Raw genomic sequence first — 15,916 nt, 5'->3', positions numbered from 1 at the left:
GGGGGAGAGATCATGTTGTCAGATATTTGGCGGATCCCCCGTATGGGTGTGGGTGTGGGTATGTGTGGGAGAGATTCTTTTACTTAATTGTGAGATATTTTGTATGTCAGAGTGGGTGGGATCCGTAGGATATCAATCCTACTCTTCGCCATCTTATTGTACTTACTCGATCTCTTCGGATGCACTCCAGCTGAGTCCAGGCGCTGCATACACGACGAATACAACATGTTCTAGTCGTGATAACTAGAAGAGAACGGCGTAGATATCCAAGAAGGTGCATGACTTGCATAGTACAACACAGTCCAGCCTACAACATGAAAGGTAACGCCAACTAAAAGGACGACCGATCTGCCAATCTCCATTCTTTCAATGGTCCCCACCAGCTCCAACCTGATTCGCGAGAGCCACCTCCGCCCCGAGATGGTCCACCTCCTCCACCTCCTCCAGCACCAGTACCTCCGCCTCCCCTGTTGTTACCGCTGACGGGCTTCTTCCCTTTGCCCTTATGACCTCTTGGTTCGCTACTGCTGCTACTACTGGCAGTGGCGTCGACGTCCTCCCACTGTCCATCGCCATCAGGATCATCTGCGTCCGGTGCAGGAGCACGTTGGGCTGACGGTGAGCCCGCGAGGCCACTACCAAGCAATGATTCAGATCCTGCTACATCCTCGGCATGAGGCTTCTTCCCCTTGCCAGCCCTTCTGGCATTACTGCCCATGACGCGCTGTACGGGATCTTTGGATCGCTTCGACGGTCCAGCTGTACTCGGCTCCTCGTCTCTAGTCGCGGATGGCCCAGCTGATGTCGATCCGAGTAGTCTCTCCTCTTGCAATCTTTCTCGTGCCTCTTGTAATCGCTTAGCACTTTCTTGATGCTCCTTGATTCCGAATCTACCCAAGCCCCATCCAACTCCATCATCTTCACCGCTCAAGGGTCCAACGACTGGACGACTCGGAATCTCAGCATCAAGTGACAAAGTCTCTTGTCCAACTGCAGCTGCTCGATGAGGTTCGAAAACTTCTCTTCGGAGGTCGGCCTTTTGGAGCACTTGTTTACGCGCAGCCTCTTGATGCGCCTTGGTGAGTCGCCGCATGTAAATCTGGAGCCATGTGGTAGGAAAAGATAGCAATTGTCCAACAGATTTCGGAGGGTGCAAACTTGGCGTGGCTGACGTCGATGAAGTTTCCGAGTTGGATGTCTCCAACCGAGTTGGGGGCTCTTGACCTCTTGATGTGCTGAATCCGACACGGGATGGACTGGAAGGTAGATGGCCATTATCAACAGAGCCAGGTCCACGGTTGTCGTCCAGAGAGATGGAATGCTGTGCCGTAGGCGAGCTGCCTAGGTTGTCCAGTTCCACAGCCCCTTCGCCATTCTCAATGTCACCTTGACCTGACATGGTCCTGTGCCTGCGTGACAGTGTACCGCTTCGATTCCGCAGAATAGATGTGACTGAGGACGTGAATCCCACCATGGCTTGTGCAGAAGCCTGACCGGCGTCGACGAGACCCGCGAAAGAGGAATGTCGATAAAGTGGCTGACGGGTCTGGCCACTCGCAGCGGCGTTGGCTCGTTGACGAGCGGCTCGGCGGGCGAGCTTGCGCTTCTTCTTTTCTGCCCTTTCCATGAGATCCTGCGAATCGCGTCAGCTAAAGAGCCCATGGAGGATGTGGGGTTGACTCACCTCAACCTCGCCTATGCCCATGCCACTTCCGACCCACCACCACCAACCCAGCCACGTCTGCCAAAGAATGGCGGCGAACAGCAGATGCTGTAACCACTCTATACCATCTTCTGCGACAGCGATAAAATTCCCGCTCGTACTGACAACAGCCAAAAGCAAAGAACCGACACCAAAGACCGCAGTACCACCGTCGGTCCGCCAAGCTCGTCTCCTGTTCACCAAGAAACCCCAGATGACTAGGGCGATGGTGAAGATCAGCAAGAGGGTCGAGTCGAGAATGTTCCTGATGGAATCGGAGATATCAATGACTTTCTGAGAGCCTGAAAGAGCAGTGAAAACCAGTCCTGATGACGCGATCGCCAATGGCCCAAGGATGAAGATGATGAGTCGAGCCTCAACCCTGGATGGGTATAAGAGGGTCAAGAATTGAATGTGGGTTATCTGAATGGCAAGATCAGTCATCCGACATCACTGTTGAAGTAGATAGCTCGGCTCACATTAGCAAAGGCATTGTTGAGCGCCTGAAGCAACCACCAAGCAGCTTTCTGAGCAGTCGTCCATGGCGACGGAGGCAATTCGACAGATATATAATCGAGATCATATGGCCACGACGAAGCATGGGTCCTGCATTCCCATAGAATCGCCCAGACCTTGACGATGACCGATAAGAATACCACGAGGATAGAAATGAGTTGGAGGGAGTAGTTGAGCGGAGCCAGAGGATAATGATATTGAGTCGTGACTGATCATCACGGGTGAGTTTTCAAGTCGGTCCGAAAGTGAGAGAGAAGCAACCCTGACTCACATAGGAGATGAAGTAAGAGCACGATCAACAAGGTCATCGTCACGCCATTGACGAAGAGTTGAACGGGTAGGGACTTTGAAAAGTCTGGTTGATAGGCTAGATAGGGGTCCCCGAGGACGAAAATGTCTGGAGCCAACTCCATCTTGTGATTGTATAATTCTGTCCCGCGAGGCCCAGAGGAACTGGCTTGAGGCGATCAGAAGAATCTATCTCAGAGTTCTGATCATGGTTCAGGATGACTTCTCCTGGCCATATACAGGACCTGGGGCTGTGAGAGATGGGGCAATGCTATGGGTCCAAGTGAAGATAGACAGAAGTGAGCCGTGGTGGGGGATTGAAAACAGCTTGATTGCAAGAGCTCTCTCTCTTCATCAGCATGAATTGGGTTAAAAATTTGATTCCGTCTCTCAAGTGGCAAGGAGTCTGCTTGTCCATCTCAACAAGGAGTCCTCTCGCGAGAGGTCGCAGTTCATGGCGGAGTGAGCTTACAGAGAAAGAGAGTGTGTGTGTGTGTGTGTCCGAGATAGTGAAAGATATAGGATCATAATGTCAGGTCAAGATTATAGCGAGGAGCAGAGGCTGGCTGCTGTAAGTGACGTCTCGCTAGATCCCAGTGATCCTCTTGCTAACCTGTCGACTCGTTTTGATCCATATAGTGGGCAGACGTGAGTACACTCCCGCTAAAATCTTGACGAGACATTTGGACTGACTTGCTCCTCAGTATTACCGTCAGCAAGGATACGATGAAAAGACCATCGCGCAAATGACAGCGTCCAGTTCGTCCGGTTCGACAAGCTACACCAACGGGTATTCTGGAGCAGCTGGTGGGGCCAGTGCCGTAGGACAACCGTATCATCAACCTGATACGACTCAACATGCTGCCATGCCTGCATCGGTAGCTCGACAGATTTTCGACTCGGATCTCAGTCAACAGTCTTCAGCTTATGGCATGGATGGGCAATTGAATGTCCTTGGAGGACCGAGTAGCGGACCTTCGAAACCAGTCAGGAGACCCGTTGCACCGGGTCAAAAGAGGGAGACGGTGATTCGAAAAGGGAACGGAAGGACGTGGGAGGATCCGACATTGATAGATTGGGATCCCAGTGAGTGTCAACTCATTGGCCTTGGACCTGACAGACTTCAGAATGGTTTAGATTGTTTGTCGGTGACGTCTCAAACGATGTCAGTGAAAGGACCCTGGATGAAGCTTTCAACAAATATCCAAGCTACTGCAAGTCCAAGGTCGTGAGGGACAGACTCAGTCTAAAGGTGCGTCTTGGTGTCAAACACTCGTCCATACCACTCAACTCGTATATGTCAGGCCAAATACGGGTTCATCGCCTTCAAAGATCCGGAAGATTTCTTACGCGCCTGGAAAGAGAATGACGGTGAGCTTTGATACAATCCGCGAGACTTTGGCTCTCGCTCACGATTTCTTCAGGTAAATATATCGGGAATCGACCCATCAAACTCAGTAAAGTCAAAGACGACAAGTACGGCACGATCGAGACCGTTCAAGTTGGAGCTCGAAAAGTCAGTGGATGTTCTCGGAAAGGACCTTCTTTAGCTTACAGGAAACTACAGGCCAAATACCTCGATCAAGTCAGGAAGAATCATGGCAAGCCATTGGACGGTCGACCAACTCCTTGGTAGTTCCTCAAACCCTATTATCTCCAAGTACTCAATCTTCTCGACTCGTGCATAACTCTCTTTCAAGCCTTCCACTCATGGTAGCTTTTTCCCCCGGGGCAACCTGTTCCAATGCATCCCTCTATCATTGCGTCCATCAAGATTCAAGCTCATTCATAGATCGTCAATGAAGCCGCAATACAATCTGTTCCAGCCCTCTTATTCTTCTCGCTAGCGTTTGTACCATATTAACCTCAGATCCCCGGCAGCAATCCCTCATATCCAGAATCAATGCGAGAGCTTAATCGGCTCCACGAGGCGTACTACCCGATGTGACGCGTCTCGGAGTCCATCCTTTACTTCCAGGTCCGACGCTAGATGCCAGCAAGCTGGGAGCAGGTGCCGATGACTCCAATTGCTCCGCCTTGGCGAGTACACGCGGATCCGGATTAGAGCCTTCCAATTTGGAGATAGCTCGCAAAACGGCCATGGCGTCGTTCGAGTTTTGACTTGAATCAGCAGCAGCATCAGACCGAGATGAGGCAAGTAGTGATGAGACAGTCTCGGTCCCGAGATTGGACTTGGCACTGACACCTGAACCTCCATCTTTGGCTTTGAGATCCGCAGAGAGGGATTCGAATATTCCATCAAGGAAGCGCTGAGCTTGTCGAGAGTATTGCAGAGCTGAATGAGTGTCTTGAAGCAGCGTATCAACCTGATTTCGAGGTCAGCCATGAATCTGAACGATCCCCTCACCTTGAACTCCACATCTGCGAATTCGCCTCTGTTTCGCAAGTCACCATCACCTTCTCGAATCATGCGATCTGCCATTTTGATAGCATCCCTCATCCATTCGTCCTCAGCGGTGTAGACATCCGGCTCGACATCGGCAATTCGCTTCTCGCGGAGTTCTGCGTGATCTCGTTGAGCTTTGTTGTGAGCGGACTTGTGCAGCCGATCCCAAAGGTGTATCTCGGTTTTGCATCTGAGGGCAAAACATCAATCGCGCGTTGAAAGTCCGGGCTCCATTTCAGCTCACCGCTGGATCACCTCTTCCTCCTTTGCGCGTATTTCTCTGTTTGCGACGTTCCTTGGATGAGGAGCGAGCGACGAGATTGGCGGAGCTGACTGGAGCGAGATGCGATCAACACCGGCTCATCATTGCTAGGAGCTGCTCACCTTTTGAGCGAAAACATTCGTATCGATAGCTCCTTTCCCCAAGGCCAATCCAAAGTCTTCCAGTATTCCTTCGAGAATTCTATCTCCATCCTCTGTACGCTGCTCTGACGATGAATCACCAGACCTTTTCTTCTTCAATCTTGCTGCGATCTCTGCATCTCCTGCGCGTTTACCGCACCATGCGATGAGGTGTCGAGCACGAATAGGCTCAGGGATCAACGGGGTGATGTGACGGTAAAACATGCTAGTGGGCACAGACGAGTGTGGTATGGCTGGAGATGGGTTCGCTTAACCCAAGCTCTATCGCTATACCTTGCGCGTGAACTCACTGATTTCTCCCTTGCCCAGACTGGAGCTTGCTCTCTGGGTTCGCTGACCCAGCGAACTCCTCCTCTGGGCTTCTCTCATCTCTTGATTCTTGCGTATCATCGGTGTCTCCGAGTCCGGCAGAGCCATCGTCATTGACACGTGTGCCTCTTCTTGATCTGCTGGGAGACCATGTGCTAGACCCTTCAATGATTTTCGAGTCTTTCTGAGTGGACCACTGGGCGGACCCATTAGGCCCGGCGTTTGGGCGTTCTTAGTTGCGGGTGGTTGCAAGGTGGATGACGACAGGGCTGTGGAGAAGCGAGGTACGAATCCAAGTCTCTCACGCGGGGGAGAGCTCGGTCGATGGCCTGGTAATTGGGATCGAGAACTCGACGCGAATGACATAGACTGGATACCTGACCAGCTCCCCGCGCCCTTTCCGGTTGAAGCCATATTATCGTCGGCTCGAAGGCTCTTCACCAGATCCTCGCCGCTACGTGATTGTTTTGATTGAGTGGGCGCTATCTTTGATTCGTCCGGTACGTCTTCGACTCGCTGCTTCATGGATGGTCGACGTCGTGCGATCTTGCGTTCCGAAGGTGGAGGAGGAATATTGCTCCACTGTTCCTCCTCGTCCTCGGGCGGAGTATCTGATGAATTGGATAGAATAGGTTGGGGTTTGAACATGGCTAGTAACGAAAAGTCAGCTGAGGCAATGGATCGATGGAGGTGTGATCAAGATGACTGACTGGATGGCATCTTATTTAGAATAATTGCTGTCAGCAAGACCTCGACACAGACAGACCATATCTCACGTCTTTCTTTCTTCTCTTCGCGTCTCCTTTGGCGAACACTACGTCTTCAGTCCTCTTCCGCGTGTGACGGCTCGGCGACTCCAGGGTCGCTGCACCTCCAGCACCTCCTGCTGGCATGTGGACAGAGTCTTGAGAGTGCTTCAACTTCCTGGCAGGCCATCTAGATATGGAATGCTTGCTAGAATTCTCGATATTGCGGGGGGGAAAATATCATGTTTGTTCAGTAGTCCGATTTCATCGATCGAAGACAGGTCGAAAGGCTGCTATACAGAGGCATCCAATGCGTTCAGATGACTTGGGCGCTTGCTGAAGTCTTCTGCTCTTGTCTCGAAGTATCTGCTCTGGCTTCAAAGGTCGATGAATCGAGTCGATTGAAGAAGAGTAGGTTGGAGATTACAGCGCGTATCGGGAATGGATTGTTTACCTAAAATCCTTGGGTCGCCATTAACGGGGAACACGGATAAAATTTCAAACTCCGCCACATGCGTATGACCCCTCCTTCAAGTCAGGTTATCAACTGCTAAACCCTCGTGAGGGATCTCCTGGTAGCCATCGCAGGGAGGCAGGATACCGCAATGGCCAATCTGGCGCTGTTGATATTTCTGGTAGTCTTATTGACTCAAGTGGTCTCTTGGGTCGGCAAGTCTGTTCTTCAGGAGTTGGTGAGTGAGCGAGCTACTGTAGGATGCTTGTTGACGGGTCTTCGTCTCATCAGGCTTTCTCCCTCTACAGTCGATTGTTCTTGACATCAGCAGCTAAGAAGCAGAGATCATTACGGAAACAGGTGCTAGATGATAAAGCAGAGCTTGGGAGGACCTCGTCACAGGATGAATTCGCCAAATGGGCCAAAATCAAACGGAGATTGGACAAGAGTCTGGCGGATCTAGAAAAGTCCAGTGAGTCAGGCGAGCCATCTTGGGAGCTCGAAGGGTCCGATTGAAAGCCCTGCGCATACAATATCGATGCTGACGTACTGGGTCAGACTCAACTCTAGCCTCTGCCCGGACTAAGTTTACGGTCCAGTTCTCTTCCCTCATCTGGATATGCACGACAGGCGCTCAGTTGGTTCTCGTGTGGTGGTTTAGGAAACGACCAGTTTTCTGGCTGCCGAGGGGATGGATCCCGGGTCCGATAGTATGGCTGTTGAGCTTCCCAAGCGCTCCATTGGGTCAGCTACCCATCCCTATTTCCTTCAGACTCTCCAGCTCATGCTTCTTCCTCAGGTGCCGTGTCATCCGGTGCATGGGCAGCGGTGTGCAAAAGAGTCTTTGCGACCGTCGAGGAGATCGTCAAGGCTCTCATGGCGCCATCACCGGGTGAGGACGCTCGCGTTCAGTTTTGTGGCATTGACTGATGTCGCTCTCCCGACCAGCCCCAGTTCCCATGGCTAATCAAGCTGGGCCACAATCATCACGGCCTACAGCTACAATAGAGCCCATAGAGCTGGAGCACGAGAAGGTTGATTGATAATGAATACATGTGGAAACAAGTTCACGCTAGGGTCACCTTCACTGATTGAAGCTGAATACAATTCGGGAGAAGCTTGCTTAGCGCTCTGTATCGGCGATGTCTGCCCCTGTCTTTCTGGGACGATTGCGACAAAAGGCTGTCCTTGCTTTTGCCTCTCTTTACCTCCGTCGGCTTATGCCGGATGATTTGCGCTGCCTGTCCAGTATGTGTTATGGAGGTGCGGTATGTAGAGTGGAACTGCCGAGGCGTCATGCCAGCATATCGCAGGTCATCATGTCGAAATGACAAATAGAACGAGCGCCACATCTCAGAGCTCCCATCCGGTCGAGGAGGGCTTTGAAGCTCGGCGTTTGCAGATGGGCGAGATAAGCATGTGAATCGAATGTCCCGGGTCTTGAAAGTCCTCGATCATTTTATAGGATCCGCTCACGGAGGCTCCCACAGCAAGCCATGCGCATATTGGATGGCAAGGATTCTGTCATCACCGTCGTGGCAGGACCGCCACACTCGATGTTTCTCGTCCCGCTTTGCGCCGGCTGTGTCTCAGCGAGTCTCTACTTACAGCTCGGAAAGGTGGGCGTGAAGTCTCGCAGCTATACCGTTTTGAGCGCCCTTTTGATAGCGAGAGCGAGTACAGACACGCTGGAGACACGCAGGGAATGAATTCTCAGCGCACCAAGGATGCAGGCGGTGTGTTGCGTGATGATCATGATGACCCACCTAGTACAAGTATGTAAACCGGCATCCTCTAAGGACAGTGTGGCATCCCTTGTCCTTTTCTAAGCGATTCCCGAGACCACTTCGGGAGCTGATCATCCCATCATTCATCTGTCATGGAACGAGAGGCACCAGGAGACAGATCCCCAATTGGCCCCTGTCAGTACCTCGTCAAGAGGAATCAACGTCCCCGTGTTCAAAGGGGAGAGCGTCATCACCATCAAGCAGAGCGTGCGAGCTTCTCGAGCATCAATGGACGAGGTGTTTGAAATGTCTTTTATAACATCGTTTCTGAAGCAATCCATGGGCCTTCCTCTCATTCTCACAAGATCTGAACCATCTCTCACATCATTTTTCGACATCCCGCGACCTAGGTTCACTTCCCGCGAGAAAGAAGGCCACGCCAAGTCTCCTCCAGCAGAAGCACTGCAAGCGGTACCGCCAGCAAGTCCTCTGCCGTAGATCGTCTCTCCTCGACGCGTGATAGTACCATCATCGCCATCTACCCGAGACGTACACTCTTTGAATGGCTTGACCCAAGTTGACCTAGCCATTGACCGAAGACACCCAAAGCAGCAAATCTTCCCTTCTTGGATATTATTCACCCACCCTGCAGGGGTTTGGTCCCCATCTCTCGACCGACCTGCTCAAAGAGGTACATGATCCTCTTCTTGCCTCTTGCTTACTGCTGTTCTGACCCTCCAGCACGCACGCACGCACGACTGCTGCTTAGGGGTTGGCTGCTGCTGTGGTGCTCAGAATTCACGCCCAGGTCACGAGTCAAATTATCATAGTGCCGAAGAGGAAAATCATTCACCTCGCTCGACGTACTTGCTACTTTTGGGATCGTCTCCTTCACCGTTCTCTTTCTTTTTTTGGGTCACATTGAGGGGGAGACACAAGATCTTCATCGTCTTCTTCTTCTTCTTCTTCTTCTCACAGGAGGTATCTTGACTCCTCTCCAGATCATCTTCCTCCGTCCCACTGTATATTGGGATCGGCGTCAACCTATCTTTCTCTGCCCGGTGAGGCAAAAATCTACGAATTATGCCACGAATCTGAATGTCACGTCGATGCCATCCGCCGCTGCACTCCTCAAGACCCTCAAGACCAGCAAGACGATCAACAAGATTTCGGAAACGATCATCGGTGGGCGGACTGTGTCAGTTTGAATCGATGACAAGCTCACAGTCTCTTTAGATTTTATGGACCCTCAACGACAGTCATTCCCCACACAGTCTACACCTACAAACCGCCAATATCATAGACTTCGGCGTAACCCGTCGACTTTTTGATCATGCCTCGCCGAGCTAGGTCTCCCGAATCCAGCGAGTCAGAAGGAGCCCAATTCGTGTTTGGCTCGAAAAGGCAGATCCTCGCCCTGCCACGCCGAGCACAGGATGTAAAACAAAGACCCGTGGCTCAATCTACCTCTCGAGCGAGCTCGAAGGAACCGCCTGCCAAAGTCAGGCGACTTGAGTATCGCCAGCCTAGAGAACCCTTCCGGAGCGATGATGCTTCTCGATCTGGAGAGAAGAGCAGCTTCAAAGGGTATCGAGAACCTTCTCGGATCCCTTCTGATAAATCCGACCTCTCCTCTCACTCCCTTTCGTATGGTACGAGCGATGATGCCGCTTCGACCGACCGAGCACTTACCATCATCGAATGCGAGCTCGGGAGCGAAAGAGAGTCCAGTCCAATCTGCTCAGACGAATGTGAAGGAGATGAGATCGATCTGGATCTAGATCTATGGGAATCTTCACCTAGCCCGATGCCCATCAAGTCGGGACACCCGTCACTCACGTGGACGAGGGACGCTCGCTCGATTTCAGAGAAGATCAGTTTACACCTTGCAGCCCCTCGCTCGGCCTCTGTCGCGTCGTCGACGAAGAAAACGAGGGGGGAGAAACGCCGACGAGCCTTGGAGTCCTTCAGAGGTCAGAAACGCCGTCGAGGCGATGTGACTTCGGATGAAGAGACCGATACGAGCGATGGAGAGGCATCCTCTACGAGGCAGTACAAGGTCAAATCACCTCGAGTCACCATGATGTACGCGGCTCCGACAGTGAGCTCTTCTATCACACGTTTCTGCTATCCGAGCTGACCAGATCCCCCCACCTAAGACTACAACCACCTCGTCGAACAATATCGCACAAGTAGCACTTGGTCCCACCGCCTCTATCGTCGATCTCGCTCGACGAATCGGGCAGCTGGACGCGACCTCTTCGGATATTATCATGCATACCGATTCAGAAGGAGAAGAAGACGAGGCGATAGTATCCGCAGCCCTATCCCCGATTCTTCCGGACTCTCCTATATCTGATCAGATTCCTTTCGAAGGTGTATCCGTCCGATCCATGGAACCGGTTCAGTTGTCCGCGCCCGGTCTCTGCGTCCCGAAGCAACACCAGCAACAGCAGCAGCGTGATGCAAGAAGCGAAAGTCGGCGACAGCGAGAGGAAGCAAGGAAGAGCAATACCAAAGCTCCTATCTGGACCCAGATGTCAGCCGCAGACCCTCGGCGAGTTTTCTGGGCAAAGTACATGAGTAGTACCCGCCGTGCTAGACCACGACCTAGGAACGATGAATACGATACTAAGCTGCCGGGTCAGCGGACTGCAAGACATTTACGACAGACAGTGCATGGACCCTCGCGATCAGACTCCATGCGGGTTCCTCGGCCTGGTACCATGAAAGGATCCTCATCCAATACGATCTGCATAGGACAGATCCACATTCTCCTCCTCACGCAAATGATTGCACATCAACGATGGAGGCGAGATGTGAAGCTTGAAATCACTGCGAAAGCTTTACATAATCTCCCACCCATGAGAGCCTTCTTTGTCGACCCCTGGTGGCGTCGACAGGTAGTCTCTGAAGAGGAGGAGGAGGTCGCAGTTGAGAACGGTCTGTTGCCGCCGGTGGACGTCGGTCATGTCGATCTCAAGGCCGCTGAAGTGTTCTTTCACCGACCATCGGCCATGCGTGAACACTCGGTCTCGGTCGAGAGTGAAGAGCAAGTTGAGGGCGAAGCCGCTGTCGACGACGAGCCCACAGAGCATGACATACTGGATGAAGTCTCCGATGTGGATCGTGATGGCGACGAGGACGATGTCAGTGAATTTGGTTTCGAAAGCGATGTCTCAGATGGCGACGACCCCAAAGATGTCTCTGCGGCCGATGCGCGATTGACAGCGGATCGAAAACGTCGTGCCCGTTCTGAAAGCACCGAGCCGAGAGAATCCGCTTTGGAGAGATCCAGAAGGATAAACGAGTCGATCGTTCAGGATATGAGCCGACGTGCCGCCTTCCACGCTGCAAGAGAGGCTCGGTACGCGGCGAGTCGTGACGCGGGAGCTCCTACTGCGCCTTTCGGTGCGACCGCTACAACCGTCACCGTCACTGCCATCTCTCCGGTAGTGATCTCTCCTATGCCTCGACGCATCGCTCCCATCGTTTTCGCTCGGTCTGGACACCCAGACCGTGAGCTGGTCGCTCAAGATACGGCTGTTCGATCATCGGTCACGTCAGAGCTGCGAAGAAATAGTGTCGTATCGATCTTTTCGGAAGATGTGGAATCTGTCCTGGACGCCAGCGAGGATCTCGAACGAGAGTCTCGTTCTGTTTCGCCTGTAGAATCGACTACTACCACCTCGACTATCAGCGAGCCTCCGAACTATGATGACCTCGAGCCTACCCCTCCGCTCTCACTTCCTCTTTCTAGGGCGACCATTGTCAACTTGGCGCGAGCGAATCCTCATCAAATTCTTCCGCCTCCCTATCAAGCAGCTCTCCCGCTCCGAGGTGCAGCTTACTCATCCCAGAGAACGCCATCACCTCCTCCGCCTTTCAATGCTCAGACAGATGCGGTCACTCTGATCCCACCTCATTTCGATCCCTTCAACGGAGACTCGCACGACGACCCTTTCCAGAGGGACACTGACGCACTTGAGGCGATGGAAGAACGTCGACTCGTCGGATCCTTCCCTGGCACTGGAGTGGACTCGCGTCGAACCCTCGGCCGCGCGAGTAGCAATATCTCAATATCAGCCGTCAATCCCATCCGAGGTAATGCAATAGTACAGGCCGTGGAAGGACGCACATCCTCGAACCGTCGTCCTCGATCGCAAGTCGTCCTTGCGCAATTAGCCGTCCTAGCCTATTCCGGTTCCATTGACCGACCTGATTATTCGTTCGACGCTGCGGGAGACATGGAGCAGGGCGATGAAGATGACCTCTCTGCCGAACTCGAAGAGGTCGATCGAGACGATGATCAGGATGAAAGCTCTGGAGAGCTACAAACCGGATCGACGCTCGTCGGAGGACTTCGACGATGGGTGGGGCGATTCTGGGGATGAGAGCTAGATCGTCATGTTTCGAGACTGTACCAATAGTGGGCAACTTTCTTCCCTTACCCTAATCTTGAAGCTTACTCGCTTTGTTGCAGCACGAATTCAAATTCTACATACCTCCCTCACCGACCACACGACTTTCTTTAATAACGAATACCCATGACTATGTACAGAGATACCGCACCCAATTCGATCAATCAAGAGCATATCGACGGCCGCCATGCCACATGTCCTCGAGTGTTCCAATCAATCTCTGAGTCAGCTGCGTGCCATGATCCGCTACCTACGACACAAACGCTGGACGTTTTCCCGTGTGGTTTCAATATGGGATGGAAGACGAAACTGAAACGTTGTCTACATTAGCCAAAGTTGCCTGCCTGCTACAGCATTTTACCTTTATGTGCCTTTCACACGAGACATGCAATTGATTTGCACCTCTATGGATCTTTGACCCGTCTCTGCGTGCGCTCATACTCACGGCTCTCGAGGGCTGCAAGAGCCATCCATGCAAGCATATCCTGAATTGAATTGAGGAATTTCTTCAGTGGATTGCCACCCAATTTAATAATAAGAATCTGAAACGGATGACGAGAGGTTCAATGTCAGCGTAATAAAAAGCCGTGACCTGGTCGACTCACCTCTTCTCCATTCGACATCTACATGAACGCAGTGGACTTTCCTTCCGAATCAGCGTCAGAAGCTTCAGAGACCTCCTGAAGACCCGTGACAACTTCTCATTCTCTCACGCACTTCCCTATCCCCTCTTGAAGCTTCTCAGTGCGGTCACTCGATCCGCTCGATAGAGTCAACGGTTCGACATGGTTGACATGAAGATTGCGTCCTTTGACGAGGTGATAATGTAAGTGGGACATGTTTCTGAGCAGATCTTCGTTGTCGCCAAGCCATGGTCGGCTCCAATTTGCATGAAACCGTGATGTCGTATCGCTGACCCCGCGCCCGTCAGTTATCCTCTCTCGCATTACGCTACAGTGTAAGCCAATCTCGTCTCAATCATTCTGCCCACTGCTCCAGCGTTGCGTCCGGCTGACAACCTTCGCCTCTCATCCCCAGCGAGCGAGAAGCTCAGCCTGAAGAAGACACTTCCGTGCCTACTCGAGTTTCTCGACTCGAGACTCAGTACGCCGAGACGGGGATCAGGCGATCGGTTGACGCCGTCATGGTAGTGTTGGTGAGCCCTGATCACTTTCCGCACGTCTTCAGGTGGCTGAAGGGCTAGCACCATGGCGTCCCTCACGTCCTCACTCTTCAAGTCGCGAATGCATTCTACAAGCTGTGAGTTTGAACGCTCACAAGGGATCACTCTCGCTGATTTCCATGCCACAGTCCCGGTGGTTACCTCGACTCATCCGAGACCGACGCAGAAGGCCTCATCACTCGGCTCAACGAACAGCTTGGTATTCCCAAAGATCATGCTGGACAACTTTGCGGTCCCGAAAACCCCAATGCGGCCTACCACATGAATCCAAGTGGAGATTGGATCGTCAAGGAGTGCTTGAGCTCGTGGTGGAGACCTAATTTCGATACCTTTCTTGTGAGTTTCTCCCTGCCATGCAGTCTATGCATGCTCACCTCTCTCAGTATCCCTACCTCCCTGCTCATATAGTCGAGCCTAAGGAGATCAAACGTCTTTACCTGGTGGAGCTCCCATTTCAGAGTGAGCAAGCTGTTTGCAGAACAGCGAAGAGCTCATGCTGTCTCAGAGGTCTTCGCGATCCCGCAAAACATGTCGATGCGTGCTATTCCCATTCACGAATTCTACGACAACGCGTCGCGATACGGTCCGCAGTTTGCGGGACTTCCATACCTATTGAGCAAGCAAGTCCCAAAGTTCCCTCAATCCGGGCAAATTCCGTCATTGCTGACTTGCCGCACTCGCCTATAGGTATTGGCTCCCTGGGCATGGAAAAGCTTTCAAGGCCGCCACTGAACACTCGGTGTTCAAGCAGCAGGAGCCCTCCTTCACCTGATATTTTGGGCTAGGTGATGCAGGTTTTTATGATTCTTCGGGTATACATAACTCATGTACCTCTATGTACAAGTGCATGTGGATGCTGTATGTTGCGGCCGCTAGTCCGAAGTCATTGCTTGGAGCCTCAAGGAGTCGACGTGCCACAAATTGATCGATCCATATCACAGCTTTTCCGGACGAGCGGACATAAGGCTAGGTGAACACGATTCTACACATTCATTACTCCCGATAGATGTCATCTTGCACTACGATCTCCACAATATGACCGCTTTGATGGACTTTGTGCCCATACATGAGCACCCATTCACACTTGAAGAAGCCATATTGATGGAGATTGATATTCTGGCAGCTGGTCAGTCTCGTCTGGGCTAGCCCTTTGACGTCGAACGAAAGCTAAACCCAGGTCAGAAATTGCAAGGTTGCAAAACAGTATCAAGCATCTTCAATCGACACAGGAAGAGATACAGACATTCATCTCGGAGGATCCGGAGAACGACGATGATGGAGAATTGTCGAAAGCTTTGAGAGAGAACGAAGATGTCATGTGAGTCTTCAGCTGAGATTGAAGTCGAGTCGATCCTCTCATTGGCTCGCTTGCTCGCTCGCATCATACCCCACATTGATCGCTAGGTGCTAGCAGATGCTCTCGGGGTGTGAAATTGTTCTTGGGATTCAAGAGAATGCTTCCTGCGTCGACTGACGTGTATCTCAGTGCCAGCCAGACGGAACGGATAACGTTGATCAAGGTTGCACTGCTGAACAAGGTCGGAGAAGGCGGAATCAAGCATTACGGATTGGAGCTACCGACCAAGAGCCCGCCAACTGCGCCAGCGGAGAGCGCTGAAGCTCGAGGAAACTATCATCAAGAGCCTTCGCAGACTGAAGCTGAGACCACGGACAATTTGGAGGCCGATGGCGGCCTTTTCCTGTAACCATGTGTGACCAGCTTCCATTTCCAATCACGCC

General features: G+C 52.2%; 7 protein-coding genes across 7 annotated transcripts; 5 read left to right on the top strand and 2 right to left on the bottom strand.

Annotated features, from left to right (window-relative positions):
* Nucleotides 1–255: 255 nt before the first annotated feature.
* On the bottom strand, nt 256–2,824 carry BD324DRAFT_655690 (hypothetical protein). Its single transcript, XM_022018821.1, has 4 exons — nt 2,490–2,824; nt 2,182–2,426; nt 1,685–2,125; nt 256–1,633 (listed from the first exon to the last, which is right to left on the bottom strand). Exons 1-4 carry the CDS (start codon nt 2,629–2,631, stop codon nt 332–334), a joined length of 2,130 nt encoding a protein of 709 aa, XP_021872247.1. The 5' UTR covers nt 2,632–2,824; the 3' UTR covers nt 256–331.
* Nucleotides 2,825–3,035: 211 nt separating this feature from the next.
* Nucleotides 3,036–4,142, top strand: BD324DRAFT_641541 (hypothetical protein; the record flags this gene model as incomplete). The annotated part of the gene is made up of 6 exons (XM_022017426.1): nt 3,036–3,077; nt 3,211–3,592; nt 3,634–3,758; nt 3,811–3,877; nt 3,931–4,022; nt 4,074–4,142. 6 exons carry the CDS (start codon nt 3,036–3,038, stop codon nt 4,140–4,142), a joined length of 777 nt encoding a protein of 258 aa, XP_021872246.1.
* Nucleotides 4,143–4,275: 133 nt separating this feature from the next.
* BD324DRAFT_620442 (Mis12-Mtw1 protein family-domain-containing protein) lies at nt 4,276–6,803 on the bottom strand. Its single transcript, XM_022015281.1, has 7 exons — nt 6,422–6,803; nt 6,356–6,365; nt 5,627–6,295; nt 5,298–5,569; nt 5,158–5,246; nt 4,875–5,103; nt 4,276–4,833 (listed from the first exon to the last, which is right to left on the bottom strand). Exons 1-7 carry the CDS (start codon nt 6,536–6,538, stop codon nt 4,420–4,422), a joined length of 1,800 nt encoding a protein of 599 aa, XP_021872245.1. The 5' UTR covers nt 6,539–6,803; the 3' UTR covers nt 4,276–4,419.
* A 132-nt stretch (nt 6,804–6,935) lies between these two features.
* BD324DRAFT_599108 (protein GET1) lies at nt 6,936–7,912 on the top strand. The gene is made up of 5 exons (XM_022013900.1): nt 6,936–7,083; nt 7,137–7,317; nt 7,404–7,589; nt 7,645–7,737; nt 7,794–7,912. The coding sequence occupies exons 1-5, from the start codon at nt 6,997–6,999 to the stop codon at nt 7,886–7,888; spliced, it is 642 nt and encodes a 213-aa protein (XP_021872244.1). The 5' UTR covers nt 6,936–6,996; the 3' UTR covers nt 7,889–7,912.
* Nucleotides 7,913–9,905: 1,993 nt separating this feature from the next.
* On the top strand, nt 9,906–12,966 carry BD324DRAFT_649696 (hypothetical protein; the record flags this gene model as incomplete). Its single annotated transcript, XM_022018035.1, has 2 exons — nt 9,906–10,673; nt 10,732–12,966. The coding sequence occupies 2 exons, from the start codon at nt 9,906–9,908 to the stop codon at nt 12,964–12,966; spliced, it is 3,003 nt and encodes a 1,000-aa protein (XP_021872243.1).
* Nucleotides 12,967–13,618: 652 nt separating this feature from the next.
* Nucleotides 13,619–14,990, top strand: BD324DRAFT_588643 (Cleavage/polyadenylation specificity factor subunit 5). The gene is made up of 8 exons (XM_022013767.1): nt 13,619–13,819; nt 13,925–13,951; nt 14,032–14,149; nt 14,198–14,253; nt 14,305–14,512; nt 14,560–14,635; nt 14,682–14,796; nt 14,864–14,990. The coding sequence occupies exons 1-8, from the start codon at nt 13,779–13,781 to the stop codon at nt 14,946–14,948; spliced, it is 726 nt and encodes a 241-aa protein (XP_021872242.1). The 5' UTR covers nt 13,619–13,778; the 3' UTR covers nt 14,949–14,990.
* Nucleotides 14,991–15,211: 221 nt separating this feature from the next.
* BD324DRAFT_649694 (hypothetical protein) lies at nt 15,212–15,882 on the top strand (the record flags this gene model as incomplete). The annotated part of the gene is made up of 3 exons (XM_022018034.1): nt 15,212–15,302; nt 15,359–15,494; nt 15,663–15,882. The coding sequence occupies 3 exons, from the start codon at nt 15,212–15,214 to the stop codon at nt 15,880–15,882; spliced, it is 447 nt and encodes a 148-aa protein (XP_021872241.1).
* Between the last annotated feature and the right edge of the window lie 34 nt (nt 15,883–15,916).

This window comes from Kockovaella imperatae, assembly GCF_002102565.1.
Source record: "Kockovaella imperatae strain NRRL Y-17943 chromosome Unknown BD324scaffold_4, whole genome shotgun sequence".
NCBI classification, from domain to species: domain Eukaryota; kingdom Fungi; phylum Basidiomycota; class Tremellomycetes; order Tremellales; family Cuniculitremaceae; genus Kockovaella; species Kockovaella imperatae.
Note: the sequence above shows the minus strand (reverse complement) of the source record. Positions and strands in the feature narration are given on the sequence as shown.